The sequence below is a fragment of the Panthera onca genome, chromosome C2 (genome assembly GCF_046562875.1).
Source record: "Panthera onca isolate mPanOnc1 chromosome C2, mPanOnc1 haplotype 2, whole genome shotgun sequence".
NCBI lineage: Eukaryota > Metazoa > Chordata > Mammalia > Carnivora > Felidae > Panthera > Panthera onca.
The window spans coordinates 71,370,721-71,387,030 of NC_138347.1; the positions used below are offsets into that span (position 1 = coordinate 71,370,721).

At 39.7% G+C, this 16,310-nt stretch overlaps 2 protein-coding genes across 11 annotated transcripts in view; one reads left to right on the forward strand and one right to left on the reverse strand.

Annotated features, from left to right (window-relative positions):
* The window catches only part of FYTTD1 (forty-two-three domain containing 1), a 42,350-nt gene extending 37,957 nt beyond the window's left edge, over nucleotides 1-4,393 (reverse strand). The window contains exon 1 of the mRNA XM_078453086.1: nucleotides 4,084-4,393. Coding sequence (XP_078309212.1) covers nucleotides 4,084-4,336 — 253 coding nt within the window. The 5' untranslated portion in view covers nucleotides 4,337-4,393. The remainder of the gene's footprint in view (nucleotides 1-4,083) is intronic.
* RUBCN (rubicon autophagy regulator) overlaps nucleotides 1-16,310 on the forward strand; it is a 70,567-nt gene that overhangs the window by 7,828 nt on the left and 46,429 nt on the right. For 8 of the 10 annotated variants that reach the window (XM_060639690.3, XM_060639689.3, XM_060639694.3 and 5 more), the window contains exon 1: nucleotides 4,270-4,518. The exons of 1 other annotated variant lie outside the window; for it this stretch is intronic. In XM_060639690.3, the coding sequence (XP_060495673.3) occupies nucleotides 4,454-4,518 (65 nt within the window). In that variant the 5' untranslated portion in view covers nucleotides 4,270-4,453. Of the gene's footprint in view, nucleotides 1-4,269; nucleotides 4,519-14,022; nucleotides 14,076-16,310 lie in introns of those variants that run through there. One more of the 10 variants, XM_060639695.3, reaches the window with a different exon arrangement.

Below are 16,310 nucleotides of genomic sequence, written 5' to 3' on the forward strand. Positions count from 1 at the left end.
GTCTCCTTTATTTTTTTTAATTAATTTTAAGTTTATTTATTTATTTTGAGAGAGAGAGAGAGAGAGAGAGAGAGAGACAGCACAGGTTGGGGAGGGGCAGAGAGGGGGCGGAGACGAAAATCCCAAACAGGTTCCACAGGGTCAGGGGTCAGCGCTGAGACTGATTCGGGACTCAAACCCACAAATCACAAGATCATGACTTCAGCTGAAGTTGGACACTTAACTGACTGAGCCACGCAGATGCCTCTCTTTTGTCTCCTTTAATCTGATAAAATTTGTCAGCTTTTCTTGTTTTGTTTTTTTATGATATTTACTACATTTTTGAAGATTGAAGGCAGTTATTGTATAGACTGTCTTCCAATTTGGCTTGTCTTATTTTTAACCTGTGATTAGATTCAGGTTATTCACTTTGTCATGAGTGCTGTGTAAGTGATGTGTTCTTCTAAGTATTTAACACCAGGATGCACATATCATTTTGTCTTATTGGTGATTTTAACTTTGATCACTCGATTAAAGCATGTCTGCCAGATTTCTCCCCCATTTCTAATAAGTAAATGATCTGTGGGGAGATAGTTTGAAACTGTATAAATATCCTGTTTCAGAACAAATTTCACTAATGGCTTTAGCATCCATTCATGATTCTTGCATGAATCAATTATTACAGTGGTGGCTCCAAAATAGTGATTTTCTAAGTTTGTCATTCCTCTACATTCACTAGTTGACATTCTACTGTGGAAAACATCTTTCCTTCCTTTCTTTCTCCCTTTTTCTATTTATTATTTGCACACTTATGTATATATGCATGTAAATTTCTATAGAAATTCAGACCCATCCTTCATTCAAAATTTGTCTCTTGAAAAGCGAAGGGGTGAAGAGTGTAAGGGCTGTGCTTTGAAAATAATGTAGATTATGTATACATATAATAACTCATTTTGATGCTCAAGTTGTTTTTAACTTGGCCAGTGGAAGCCATTCCTTAGCTTTTAAAATTAGAATATTTAAAAAATGCTGCCAAGAATAATTTTAGTGAATATAATTTTAAAAAGCACATATTCATGACTATAATTGATATGTGTTGAATATATTTGAGAAGACTATTTCTTCAAACTATTTCTTCAAAGTTTTGGCAAATAGGTAAATGTAATGAGCTTTAAAAACCCATTATTTGAATAACTGATTCTTGAGTGAATTTGGCTTTCTACCAGTGGTATTCTTGGACCTCTTACTATTTGTATAAAATAGCATCCTAGATTTTGAAAACAAACAGACTGACCAAGATAAAATTTATTCAAGTTTTTTGACTTTTAAAATATTACTAGGGGCACCTGGTGGCTCAGTTGGTTAAGTGTCTGACTCTTGATTTCAGCTCAGGTCATGATCTCATGGTTCATGAGTTCCGGCCCTGTGTTGGGCTCTGCGCTGACAGTGTGGACCCTGCTTGGGATTCTTTATCTCCCTCCCTGTCTCTCTGCCGTTCCCCTGATCTTTCTTTCTCTCTCAAAATAAAATAAATAGGGACGCCTTGGGTGGCTCAGTTGGTAAAGCGTCTGACTTTGGCTCAGGTCATGATCTTGTTGTCAGTGAGTTTGAGCCCCACGTTGGACTCAGTGCTGACAGCTCAGAGCCTGGAGCTTGCTTCAGAGTTTGTGTCTCCCTCTTTCTCTGCCCCTCCCCTGCTTGTACTCTGTCTCTCTCTCTCAAAAATAAATAAAACATTAAAAAATAATAAATAAATAACATTTAAAGAGATAACTATAATTAGTTACAATTTCATAACTAGTTATTTTAAAAACTATGCACCTACAAACCCACCACTCAAAACAAAAGCTAGAGCAGACAATAACCTGCTCTGAGGTTATTGTGAGGACCTAGCAATTCCATTTCTAGGTATGTATGAAAGAGAAGCCTTTACTTATATAAAAGAGGAGATGTGTAAGAGAATGCAGCACTGGTTACAATAGCAAAAACCTGGAAACAACCCAAATGCCTATCAATGAAAGACAGCATGAATAAACTGGTGTATTCACACAATAGACTATTATATGGCAGTCAAAATCCATGAACTATAGTGACATATGATAATACGATTAAATATTCTCAATGTAATATTAAGTAAAAAAAAGTAAGGCCCCCAAAATAAATACAGTTCAATATCCTTTTTATAAAGTTAAAACACAAAAAATTTTAAAATGATATATCCTAGGAATATAGATTGATACAAACTATATAAAAAGGGAAGCTTGGGGCGCCTGGGTGGCTTGGTTGGTTAAGCGTTCAATTCTTGATTTTGACTCAGTTCATGATCTCACAGTTTGTGGGTTTCAGCCAGGCATTGGGCTCCACGCTGACATTGCAGAGCTTGCTTGGGATTCTCTCTCTCTCCCTCTCTCTCTGCCCCTCCCCAACTCAACACTCTCTCTCACTCTCTCTCTCTCAATAACAAATAAAATTTTAAAAAAGGGAAGCTGTGTAATCATAAACAAGAGATTCAGGATATGGCCACATGGGGTGAAGGAAAGCAGAGGGATGAGATGGGCGGTACATGGCTAGTGTAGGTTATTATCACGTTTATTAACTGATTGCTTTAAAGAAAATAGGTGTCAACCCAGACTTGGACATAACATTTCCCAGAATTTTTACTATAGAACTCTCCCAGACTTTTATAATTTTAGATCTAGAATTTTCTGATAAAGCTTTCATGTAAATAAATATGCTAGGATCATGTGGCATTAATCTGGGATTTTATTATATGCCAAAAAATGAAGTTCATACATTTATAGAAATAGAAGGTAGTGAAATCCCAATGACTAACACTGCTTCTTCCTTAAAAAGTATAACCCTTTAGTAGGAAAGTAGGAGAAAGTTTGAACAAAGTATTTTTTATATAAATGGAAGTTGGAAATTATAATTTGCATTAAAAACCTCCTTCATTTCACTTTTAATTCACAAAAAAAGGTTTCTTAAATTTGAAAATTCCTGTAAGTCATGTATAACTTTTAATAGAATAACTAGTTTTCCATGACGTTAACCTAGATCCTTCCCTCACAGAGTAGTGCTGATTCTATCGCTTTACCATTGCTCTAATCCCAACCTCCTTCCTTTAGCCACTGCCCTAGTTCAGGCCTGGACTTGCAGACTAGTAACCCAAAGGCCACATTACATTTAGCCTACAAACATGCCCCCCCCCCCCCGTAATGTTTACAATAAAAAAATTGTTGCCAATATTTAGAAATCTGGAAGCTGTACTTAAAAATTCAGACTCCAGCTTCTATTGCAAAATCAGAGTATCTGGCAACTCCAGACCCATATGCCCATTTTACAACATTCAATTATAGAAAAGGTGAAACTTCCCTTCTTGGATGAGGCTTCCAGTTCTGAGTTTCTGCCACTCTCCTACAACCAGCTCACTTCACTCAGCATTACCTGCTCGGCCTCTATAGGGATTTCCAATCTCCTCTCATAGCCATTCTTCCACCCTTACCTACAACCTAGTTTTCTAAGCAGTTTTGGTGAAATCACTTCTTGATTTTCATATCCTTAACTTGCTCCTAATTGTTTTAAGGATAAAATCCAAACTCCTTGGAATGACTCTTCATGTTCTGGGGTGCCTGCTCACCAACACCATTTTATCACCACCTCTTCTCAGCTCTTATTACTACTCAGAACCAGCACTCTCCAAACCAGCATGCTTCCTCATGCCTGGGCCATTGTTTCCACTTTCTCATTTCCTGGCTAATTCATACTTATCCTTTAAAACCCTGCTCTGACATCAATTCTCCAAAAAACAAAAACAAAAACAAAAACAAAACAAAACAAAAAAACAACAACAAAAAACACCTTTCCCTAAAGCCTTTTCCTCCTGTTTTTTCTTTCCGATCTCAAAACAACCCGTGCTCTTCAGTTTGTGAGCTCTTCATTAAAATGCTTGAGGTCCCCAAACACCACCGACAGGTGTTAAACCAGGATAGGCTGAAGTGGGGTTAACGTTACTTGGATTAAGACCAGCGTTATTTCCTAGTCTAGACTTCTTATCGAGTCCGGTCCCCAAGGTGAAACGTGAGAGGAGTGTGTAAAGGTTCACACCTGCACGGACTCTAGCGGTTAACATCTTTGCTCCCCATCTGGGGGCACGGCCGCGAGCACGCAGCCAGGGATCTGCATCCGCCGAGAACGCGTCCTCGGATTGGATAGGGTGGTGCATGCCGGGAGCGACCGAGTCTTCGAAGTACTTGCTGGGAGTTGTAGTTCTTGGAACCGGAAGTGGGGGGTGGCGGGGATAGGAACAGCAGCTGAGGCAGTAATCACCGCGCCTGCTGTCAACTCGGGTGTAGTGCATCACCCTGAGCCCACCCACCGAGGGTGCCTCCTCCGTTCCCAGGGAGCTTCGGAAGCCCTGGGGGGCGAAGCGGCAGGGACACCTCTCTTCAGAGAGGAGACGACGTCGCAGCCCCGGATGCGGCCAGAGGGCGCGGGAATGGAGCTCGGCGGCTGCGAGGAGCGCCTGCCGGAGGAGAGCAGGTGGGCTGGGAAGGGCCGGGGGAGTCTGAGGCAGATGGATGCGCCAAATCACCGGGAGAGTTGGGAGGGCTCGGAGGGCACCAGGAGAAGTCGTGATAGACATAGGGCGATTGCTGCGGGCGACTTGTTTGGGAAGAAATTGTGAAAAGAGGGACTGGCAGGGCGTGGATAGGACGGACGAGGGAACGGGTTTGATGAGGGTAAGGGAGGGTGAGTAGAATATGTTGAGGGCAGGGGGAGCCGGAGGGGGAGGTGGGTATTGAGAGGTGCTGTGGTAAGATTTTACCGGCCAGAGTCTATAGATAGGGGTAGGGCACAGGTTGATGCCCCCAGTGAAACTTGCGGTGATAGCAAGTCGGACCAATATTGAGAAGGTTGGTGTTGTAAGAATTTCTGGGCGCAAAGGTTAGGCATTATGAGTGGCCTAGAAGGAAGCTTAGGCGGGGACGAGTGTGAAGGAGAAGTCGAGAAGGAGGGCCTGTGTATGAAAGTGGACGGTTGTAATGGCCTTGGTGTGGGGGAGGGGGGTTGCTAATGCGACTAGAAATTGTGTGTGTGCCGCTGTCAATGTGGCAGGACCCCTCAGCCATTTCCTTTTCATCTTCAAACCCTTCACTCCTTGCCCACAATGCAACTAAGCAATTTCACATTTATTTATACCAAACTATTATCATCCATTTCATATTTTTTAGAAATGGAGGTTTTAAGATTTTGCAAACTACCTTGACTAAATAGTGACTTATGCTCTGTATAAGGTGCTTCCCATATTTAGGGTTTGCTTCATTGAGAAAACATCAGCAGGGAAAAATTAATGAGGTGTTGTGCCCAGGTGAAGACCTGGCTGTTTGTAAGTTTGACTCCTCTTTTATGTACACTGGTAGCTTGTGGCCTGTTGTACAAAACGTGGACTGACAAGATGGGGTTCCTGCCTGAGATGTATGAATGATCAGTTCAGTGAAACTGAGCATTTTACTTCCCTTTTCCATGTTTCAGTTTCTGCTTATGTATATTTGGCTATTTATTCTTCCTCCAGATGTCTGTGAAATGTTTCATGTAAGAGGTCCCATATAAATTCTAACCAAGTTTTGGGATCATTTTTATTTTCCTTTACCAGTTCATGTAGGAGAGGCTGCGTTGGAAATTCAAGTTAAAATTTCCACCCCGTCTAGCTGGACTTCTAGCTAGGTTAGTTATTAATGGATTTAAACAAACACTTACCACACGCCATGCACTGTTTAAGAGACCTGCAAGTATTATTTAATCCTTATGACAACTGTATGAGGCAGGAATTATTATTATCACCATTTAATAGATGAGGAAGCTGAGACATGGAGAGGATGAAGAACTTGCCAATTTCATATAGTGAATCCTGGTGGAACTGGGATCAAAACCAGGCAATCTGGCTCTAGAATCTGCACTTTTAGTACTTATGCTATGCTGCCTTTCATTATGCTCATGTACTGAGACAATGAAATGTGTAAGATAATGAATTTTAGGGCATTCTTTGCCTATCACTTAGGCCAGTAGAAGAGCTCCTTTGCGGGTATCTTTTTCTTTCTATTATTTTTTCCCCATGCTTGCCTCTTAACCAACCAACTCTAGTCAGAATTTAATTTCTGCAGTGGGATTATCTCCACAGGGTCACTGGTATTGTTGCTATAGCCTACTCTTTGCTTGTGGCTGGTTAACTCAGAATGTGTTGTTTAATGAGATTTCGTGGCACCAGTGGCCTCCTTAGTTCCAAATAGACAACTGGCATATACATGCCTTGTGCCTGAGAATTGAGGCATTGTGGCTGGGTATTGCAAACCTCACTTTCTGTCCCAATTCAGAAAATTCCTCATAATGAGATGGCCTCATTTTTATACATAAAGGATAAACTTATAAATGTATTTTCTGAAAGCAGTTGATGTAGTGAAATGTGCATAAGCTTCATAACCAGATAGACTTGCATTTGAGACCTAGCTCTACTGCTTAATTTTTTTTGAGTTTAATTATTCATTTTGAGAGAGACAGAGACGGCACCAGTGGGGGAGGGGCAGAGAGAAAGAGAGAGAGAGAATCCCAAGCAGTCTCCTCACTGTCAGTGCAGAGCCTCATGTGTGCTCGAACTCACTAACAGTAGGATCATGACCCCAGCTGAGATCAAGAGCTGGGTGCTTCATTGACTGAGCCACCCAGGCACCCCTCTACTGTTTAATTTGGCTCCTCCATCTGGGAAAAATAATGCCTTCCTGACTGGTAAGTTGTGAGGGTTTGATAAGATAATGTACATGAAGCTCCTCATAGAGTGCCTGGTATGTACTAAGTGCAAAACATGTCTACTTCTGTCCCCTCCCCAGCTTTCTTGAAATAAGGTTGGTGGGTGCTTTTCTGGTTGCTGTTTTCAATTGTATAGCCTGTTCTTCCTCCTTCCATGGCTCCTCTGAGTCCAGTGAACTGAGGATTGGGGGGTTAGCTTAGCTTTTCACTTTATCCTTGGAGTGTAGTAATTTCATAGGTTCCCTTATTTTTCATCTAACTAGTTATCACTCTAGCAGAGTGCTACAGTGCTTAGAGATGATACTTTACTTTCTTTAGTTATGTAGTAAATACCAGTTGTTTGGAGGTTGTCTGATGAAACTACTAAACAGTGAAAGGAATGGTCCTGCTAGCATTGCTCTGCCACCCTAGACTGCCTTGAGCTGCACAGTCTGAGCTTGGAAATCAGCTATATGTAGAGTTTTCCTGATGAAGTGATCCAGATAATGTCAAAATTCAAATACTAAAAGATTTTTCAGTGTCTCCAAACTGAGTTCATTCCATTGACTGAAACCTTTTCATCCTCTGTTCTCTACCTCAGTTAGTAGCATTTTTCATTCAGTCAGCCAACCCGGAAGCCTCAAAGTGAAATTTGATACTTCCCTCTTCATTTCCCATATCCAGGCAGTTACCAGGTCCTATGAATTTTGTTCCTGATTTTTCACTTGAAGCTTTATTTTTTTCTCCATTTTCAAATATATTTGCTTATATTACTAAAAAATCCAGGGAGTAGTATTGCTTTAGGCATGGCTTCTTAGGTTCTTAAACAAGAATTTGTCCCTCTCTGTGGACTCTTCTTCCTTATGTTTTGGCTTCATTCTTAGGCAGACTTTTCTATAGGATGGATAACACTTGGCAATTTCAAGTTTAGCAATCTCAACCAAAAAAAAAAAAAAAAAGCAATCCCAATAGGTACAACAAAAGCAAAAATTCAGAGGCTGACTATTTTTGGGCTGACTTGACTATTTTGGGGCTGACTTGAGTTATGTTCCTCTTCTTCTAATTGAGATATGGAATATGCCTGTCAATCAGGCCTAAATTATGTGCTCAACCCTGGATCCTGTGGCAAGGGGATACTTTCTTGGAACTTCACAGACCAGAGTAAGTTGCAGAGGGGTGATTCCTCTGTGGAAACTCAGGGTTCTGTTACCAAAAGAAACGGACATGAATTCTGAGCACATATAAATAATATATTCACTGAAGACCCTTATTATCTCCATTGTGGATTATCTCAGTAGCCTCCTAAATGATCTCCCAGTCTGAACTCTAGCCCCAATTCCAGACAGCCTCCACATTGCTGCCACTTAATTTTTCATAAGCAAAGTTACTATAGTATTTTGCTCTGAAATGTTCAGTCCTTTCTTATTGAAAATAGAAAATAGTTAAAACTCCTTCCCTGATATTTAATCTGTACCTTGATCCCTATGAAATTGCCAGTTACAAAACAATGGCATTCACTCACTCTTATATCTTCCTCATCATTCTCATTCTTGCTTCTCCACATTCCCTGCAGTATCTCCTCCTTTGCCTGGAAGGCTATTAGTCATCTTTCAAATAATGCTCCTTTATTTTTTTTAATTAAAAAATATTTTTAAATGTTTATTTTTGAGAGAAAGGGGGTAGAGGGCAGAGAGAGAGAGAGGGAGACACAGAATCTGAAGTAGCCTCCAGGCTCTGAGCTGTCAGCACAGAACCCGAGGCAGACTGTGAGATCATGACCTGAGCTGAAGTCAGTGGCTTAACCCACTGAGCCACCCAGGTGCCCCATAAATAATGCTCCTTTAGAAGGCATCCTTCACCTGCTCTTTTCCATATCTATAGCATTTCTCTTTTCATGGCATAATTATGTAAGTGCCCATCTTCCCTATTTCATTATGAATACCTTGAGAGATGGTGACTCCTCCTCTTTAACACCATAAGCCCAGTGCTTCACATATAATCAGCATTCAATGAATATTTACATGAGGAATGGAAATGTTAACAATGTGGTCATGCCTCTTACAATTGGGCAAGTGCTGGTGGTACCATTGCCATTGGAAGAGCCTCTTTTCTCCCTTTCTCCCTATTTATTTTCACTTTTTTACATTTATCCTCATTTTTTATTTTCTGCCCTTTCTTTTCCTTTTTTTACATGGTAAGGCAGGAGGATCACATAATTTTTGAGCAATCTATACTTCTGGTCCAGTTATTAGTACACCTACCCCCACTACTCACTACCCTCACCCACCCTGAAACATACTCTTAAAGCCCTGGGGGGAAAATGCTATTGCCAGAACCTGGGTGAGGGTGATCTATCAGCTGACAGCAGGGACCCTAAGCTGAAGCTTTTCCCGGGTATCCTTCCCACAGCTGTTCTGCTTTTTATAGCTGCTTTATCACTCCTTTTATTAAATGGAATCGTTCTGTGTGTGTTTTGTTGTGTTATCTTGCCTCCATAAATCTTACCCACTAACCTGGGTGATTATAGACCAGCTCTGTCCAACATGATAGCCACTACCCACATGTGGCAATTTAAGTTGAAATTAATTAAAATTAAATAAAATTTAAAATTTCGGTTCTTTAGTCATATTCTCCAGATTTCAAGTGCTTAATGGCCATGGTGTCTAGTGGCTGCCATACTGGATGGCATAGATATACCACATTTCCAGCATCGTAGAAAGTTCAATTGAACAGTGCTGTTATAAACTTAAATCTGAGTTTTTCAGGAAACAACTAGAGTATGCTTACATGTTTTTTTAGTTCCTCTGAATTGGGCTTGCTTGAAGTTAAACTCACACCTGATTGAGAGGAGAGAAGATTATTAAAGGAAGTCATAAATCATTAGTGACTAAATAGGGACTTGGCAAACTATCTTCAAAATTTGTGGGGCCATGGCCTCTGCCAATGAAATTCACAGAAATTGTGCTAGATCGTAGGACTGAAGAGATGATTGATTTTTTACTAGAAAATAGCAGAACCCCATAATTTCTAAAAGATTCTAAGACAGTCTCCCTATGAGCTTTCTCATTTGGATGCTTTTTGTGAAGAAAGCATTAAGAGCCATAATTTCAATTCCCTGTCTACCCCATTCAATACCATGACTTTATTTTTGCCTCCTCAAGAGTCCTGTGAGATTTAAAATTTTCTGAGGTGTTTGTTTTGTACTATTTGTTCTACTTTTGTTTTTTGTTCACTGCCTTATAGCTCTATGGCCACAGAATATACCTGTACTTCTGCTTTGGAGGATTGATTGACTTTTTGTGTGTGTGTACCTTACTTAGTACAAGGCTAGTTTTTGTGAATGTGTCTATGCTTAAAAAAAAGTGTTCTTCAGGACATAGCTTTCTAGATGTAAAGAACAACCTTACATATTATTCAGCTCTTCTAATCACTTTTTACTTTATGGTTTTCATGATTTGAACATTAATGTCCTATTACCATTGTTTTTTCTATTTTCATTTTTTTTAAGATTTTATTTTTAAATAATTTCTATACTCTGTGTGGGGCTCGAACCCACAAATCTGAGGTCAAGAATCGCATGCTCCCACCAATTGAGCCAGCCTCTCAATTTTCTTTCTTCTGTTTTCTACTGTTTTTGCTTTGTGTGTGTGTTTTGTTTTATATATTTTGAGGTCATGTTATTACATACATAAAAGTTAATGACAGCTGTATCTTTATTATGGCCTCTTTGTCTTTTTTAATGATTCTTGTCTTGAATGCAACCTTCATAAAATATCATAATTTCCACTTATCTTTTTGCTTGATTGGCTGCTTTGTTTTAAATAGTTGAGTTTATTTCATTGATTTTTATTTTTGTATCATATGTGTTTCATCTTAATTCTGTCATCTTTTAAAAATGATTTTTAAATTTTTTTTGTTTATTTTTGAGGGAGAGAGAGAGAGAGAGAGAGAGAGACAGAGTGTGGGCAGGGGAGGGGCAGAGAGAGAAGGAGACATAGAATCTGAATCAGGCTCCAGGCTCTGAGCTGTCAGCATAGAGCCTGATGTGGGCTTGAACCCACTAACTGGAAGATCATGACATAAGCCGAAGTCGGACGTTTAACTGACTGAGCCACCCAGGTGCCCCTAAAAATGATTTTTATAATATTCTCTTGCTCTTTCTCTGCCTCAGCAATTTTTGAGATTGTCTAATTTTAGGGGTGCTTGGGTGGCTCAGTCTGTTAAGCACCTGACTCTTGATTTCAGCTCAGGTCATGATCTCATGGTTAGTGAGTTTGAGCCCTGCCTCCGGCTCTGTGCTGAAAGCAAAGAGCCTGCTTGGGATTCTCTCTCTCTCTCTCTCTCTCTCTCTCTCTGCCCCTCCCCCATATGGGAACGTGTACGCTCTCTCGCTCTCTCTCTCTCTCTCTCAAAAATAAACTTAAAAAGAAAGATAGTCCTGGGGCGCCTGGGTGGCTCAGTCGGTTAAGCGTCTGACTTCAGCTCAGGTCATGATCTCGCAGTTCATGGGTTCGAGCCCCGCGTCGGGCTCTGTGCTAACAGCTCAAAGCCTGCTGAGCTGGGAGCAGCTGGGAGCCTGCTTCTGATTCTGTGTCTCCCTCTCTGTGCCCCTCCCCCGATCGCACTCTGTCTCTGTCTGTCTCTCAAAAATAAACAAACAGTAAAAAAAAATTTTTTAAAGATAATCTAGTTTTAGTTGTAATGATAGTTAGCTCTTACTTTAAAATAGTATCCCTAAAACTGAAGCAATTGAAGCAGTCTTTCTTTCCTCCTGTGCCTTTGCTATCGAAGTGGTGGTGTGTGCCTCCTTTACCTTGTTTGTAAAGCATTCTGCTACCCAGACAACATAAGATGTGACTGTATGGTAATGAGGTTGACTTTCTTATATGACTCATGAAATTAGCCTTACTGCTTTGAAATAAACCCTTATATGCTTCTACCATTCTATCAACTAAGCAGATTGGAGTCTCTGTTAGATACAAGATACCTCCAAATCTGAGGAAGTCTTTTCTAGCTTTCCTGCTTCAGTGAGAGCACCATGAGCATAATCAGGCCTTCAAATCTGTGCTTACCAAGGGGAGATTTAACCCTAGTTTAAAATCAGTTGAGACATTGTTTAGATGGGGAGCACAGTGACAAGTCTTCATTTGTGTTACAGACTGTCCAATCCTAGATAGTTTTTGGCAGAATTTTCTCTGAGGCAGAATGGGTAAGAAGGCTTACCCATTATTTAGGTACCCCTTCTAATGTAGTTGAATTTATTATATTTATGCAGTGGAAGTTCAAAGAAGGAAAAGGACAGATAAAAGAGAAGGAATATTATTATCTACTCTATGATGGTGCTTTCTATAGATGATCAATTACTCTGAAGGAACTGAACTTTAAAGAATTTAAATGGCTTACCCAAGGACGCAACAGCTAGTTTGTGGAGAGCTGGGATTCAAATTCAGGTTGGCCTGACTATGAAACTTGTTCTCTTCCTGCTGCATGACATTTTCTCAATCCTTATTAAAGCACAGAAGAAATAGAAAAAACACAGTCTCTATCTGTGAGGAAACAAACCACATACAATAACAATTTTTTTTTTTTAACATTTATTTATTTTTGAGACAGAGAGAGACAGAGCATGAACGGGGGAGGGTCAGAGAGAGGGAGACACAGAATCTGAAACAGGCTCCAGGCTCTGAGCTGTCGGCACAGAGCCCGACGCGGGGCTCGAACTCACGGAGTGCGAGATCATGACCTGAGCCGAAGTCGGCCGCTTAACCGACTGAGCCACCCAGGCGTCCCAATAACAATTTTTTTTAAGGATGATTAGGAGGAATGTTGTATTGACAGTGTATATTATAGGGTTTCAAACGAAGGAGTTATAGCAAGTCAAACTATTTACAACTTTTTATTTTAACATTTATTTATTTTTGAGAGAGAGAGAGTGTGTGTGCGAGTTGGGAAGGGATAGAGAGAGAGGGGACAGAAGATCTGAACGAGCTCTATGCTAATAGCAGATAACCCAGTGTGGGGCGCGAACTCACAAACTGAACTCACAAACCATGACATCATGACCTGAGCCAAAGTCGGACACTTAACTGACTGAGCCACCCAGGTCCCCTTATTTAGAACTTCTTAGGAGAAGGTTGAACTAGAGCTGAATCTGAATCCCTGAATAAGACAAGAAGAGAAGCATTCTATGTGGAAAGGTCTGTATAAATAAAGTCATGGAAGTAGGCATGAGGTTGGCATGTTTATAATAGAGTGCATTAGTGAGACTGTATTCAAATTGAGGAGTACCGAGAAGGAAAGTTGGTATTTAGATGGGGGCTACATGATGAAGACGTTTTGAACTCCATACTGAGGAGTTTGTACATCATCAGTGGTTAGGTTTCTGACATAAGGGATTTTCCTTTTTTTAAATCTACTCATTGTTGAAATTCAATAAATTTGATGTCATTCAAATGTAGTGTGATTGGTGAGGCATTTGTTGAATAGATATGAAGTTACAAGCATGCCTTCGAGTACTACTTATTCCCTCCTAGACATTAAAATTCTGCTGTCAGCCATTAAAGAGATGGGACTGGCCAATGGTTAGGTTCTCCTAAGTACCCTGGAGTTGAGAGACTATAATGAAGTCAAGCATGTTTTTTCTATAAGCATATTATTTACTTAAAAACATCGTAAATATTTAACTGCATACTCTACATGTCAGATACTATATACTTAAAACCAGAAAACATGGAGCCTGAAAAGAAGACAATTAAACATATATGTGATAGTCTCTTGCTACTTAAAGTGTTACTAATTAATTGTTTCACTTAACTATGTCTCCTTCTGCTTAAAGAAGGAACCTATTCTTTTCAGAGAGTGCTTTTTGGTATTAAAAGTCCCAAGTGTTTGCCAGACCACAATCTTTCAGCATAAGATGCCCTTGACACTTTGGTATTTAGAAAATCCTTGATGGTAGTTTCCAGCCTCTTGTTTGGTAACTTTATTCAGATTATTGATCTTTCATTAATTGCTAGGCTCAAGGAAGGCCTAAACACTTCTTCCCTTCTCTACATTCCCCTCATATAACCAGAGGTAACCACTATTGCATATCTCAACTTCTCTCAGCATTTTTATGTTGATGTCATAAATAATTTTATATTCTGCTTTTTATACTTTAACATATTATCTATCATTAACTTTGGAAACTCTTCCTAATGAAAAACTTTAATGGTTTCATGATATTCCATCATTTGGATATCACATACTTTTCTTACATTTCAGGGATCAAATCCTTATCTGACTTGGGACAACCTGACCTTCAGTCTTGATTTCAGGTAGATACCACAATTCATTGCACACTGTGGAGGGAATATGCCAATAAGTTGAAGCTGTTTCCTTGTACCACTAAAAAGGACACTGGAGATCCAAGACATGCTAATATATATTTCTTGGGTTAAAATCTCACTTTACAATTGCATAGTACTTATTATGTATATACTATTTGTCATATATTTCAGTTGTTTTTAGTGATTATGTGTTAGTTATATGGCATTACTCTTTTTATTTATTTATTTATTTATAAGTTTTTATTTGAATTCCAGTTAGTTTACATACAGTGTCACATTAGTTTCAGGTGTACAATATAGTGATTCAACATTTGTATACATCACCTGGGACATAGCACTTTTTTTTTTAATTTTTTTAATGTTTATTTATTTTTGAGTGAGAGAGAGAGAGAGAGAGAGAGACAAAGACAGAGCACGAGTGGGGGAGGGGCATAGAGAGAGGGAAACACAGAATCTGAAGCAGGCTCCAGGCTCTGGGCTGTCAGCACAGAGCCCAACGCGGGGCTCAAGCTCACAGACCGTGAGATCATGACCTGAGCCCAAGTCAGACGCTTAGCCGACTGAGCCACCCAGGTGCCCCTGGGACATAGCACTTTTTAAAAAAATAACATTTGCCTGTAACTTTTCTGTTTTAACCTTGAATATCACTTTTTAAAAAAAATTCCGGTATAATTAACACACTGTTAGTTTCGGACATACAGTATAGTTTTTAAGCAATTCTATGTGTTACTGAGTGCTCATCATGATAACTGCACTCTTAATCCCCTTCACCTATTTCACCCATTCCCTCTACTCACCTCCCCTTTGGTAACTATCAGTTTGTTCTCAGTTAAGAGTCTATTCTTTGATTTGTCTCTTTTGTTGTTGTTTTGTTTCTTAAATTCCTCATGAGTGAAATCATATGGCATTTGTCTTTCTCTGGCTGACTTATTTCACTTAGCATTATATTCTCTAGGTCCATCCGTTTGGTCGATGGATTTTATTTTTTAGGGCCAAGTAATATTCCATTATATATATATATATATATATATATATATACACACACACATACACACACACACACACACACACACACACACACACACACACACATCCCCCACATCTTCTTTATCCATTCATCTCTCAATGGACACTTGGGCTGCTTTCATAATTTGGCTATTGTAAATAATTCTGCAATAAACATAGGGTTGCATATATCTTTTAAAATTAATATTTTTGTATTCTTTGGGTAAATACCCAGTAGTAGAATTATAGGATCATATGGTAATTCTGTTTTTAATTTTTTGAGGAACCTCCATACTGCTTTCCACAGTGGCTGCACTGGTTTGCATTCCCAACAGTGCAAGAGGGTTCCTTTAACTTCACATAGTTACCAACACTTGTTGTTTCTTGTATTTTTTATTTTAACTATTCTGGCAGGTGTAAAGTGATATCTTAGTGTGGTTTTGATTTGCACTTCCCTGATGATGAGTGATGTTGAGCATCTTTTCATGTGTCTGTTGGGCATCTGTATGGCTTCTTTGGAGGAATGTCTGTTCCTATCTACTGCCCATCTTTTAATAATTATATCTTTTTTTTTTTTTTTTTGGTGTTCAATCTTGTAAGTTCTTTTTTTTAATTTATTCTTCGAGAGAGAGTGTAAGTGGGGGAGGGGCAGAAAGAGGGGGACAGAGGATCCTAAGTGGGCTCTGCACTGACAGGCTGACAGCGCCAAGCCCAACATGGGGCTCAAACTCATGAACTGTGAGATCATGACCTGAGCTGAAGTTAGATGCTTAACCAACTGAGCCACCCAGGTGCCCCTCAACCTTGTGAATTCTTTATAAATTTTGGATATGTCATTTAATAAATTATAAGATGTGTCATTTGGGAATCTCTTCTCTCATTCTGTAGATTGTCTTTTAGTTTTGTTGATTGTTTCCTTTGCTGTGCAGAAGCTATTTATTTATTTATTTATTTATTTTTAATGTTTATTTATTTTTGAGAGAGAGAGAGACAGAGTGTGAGTGGAGGAGGGGCAGAGAGAGAGGGAGACACAGAATCTGAAGCAGGCTCTAGGCTCCGAGCTGTCAGCACAGAGCCCGACGCAGGGCTCGAACTCACAAGCCGTGAGATTACGACCTGAGCCGACGTCAGCCACCCAATCCACTGAGCCACCCAGGCACCCCTATTTATTTATTTTTAAGTAGGCTTCATGCCCACCATGGAGCCCAACATGGGGAT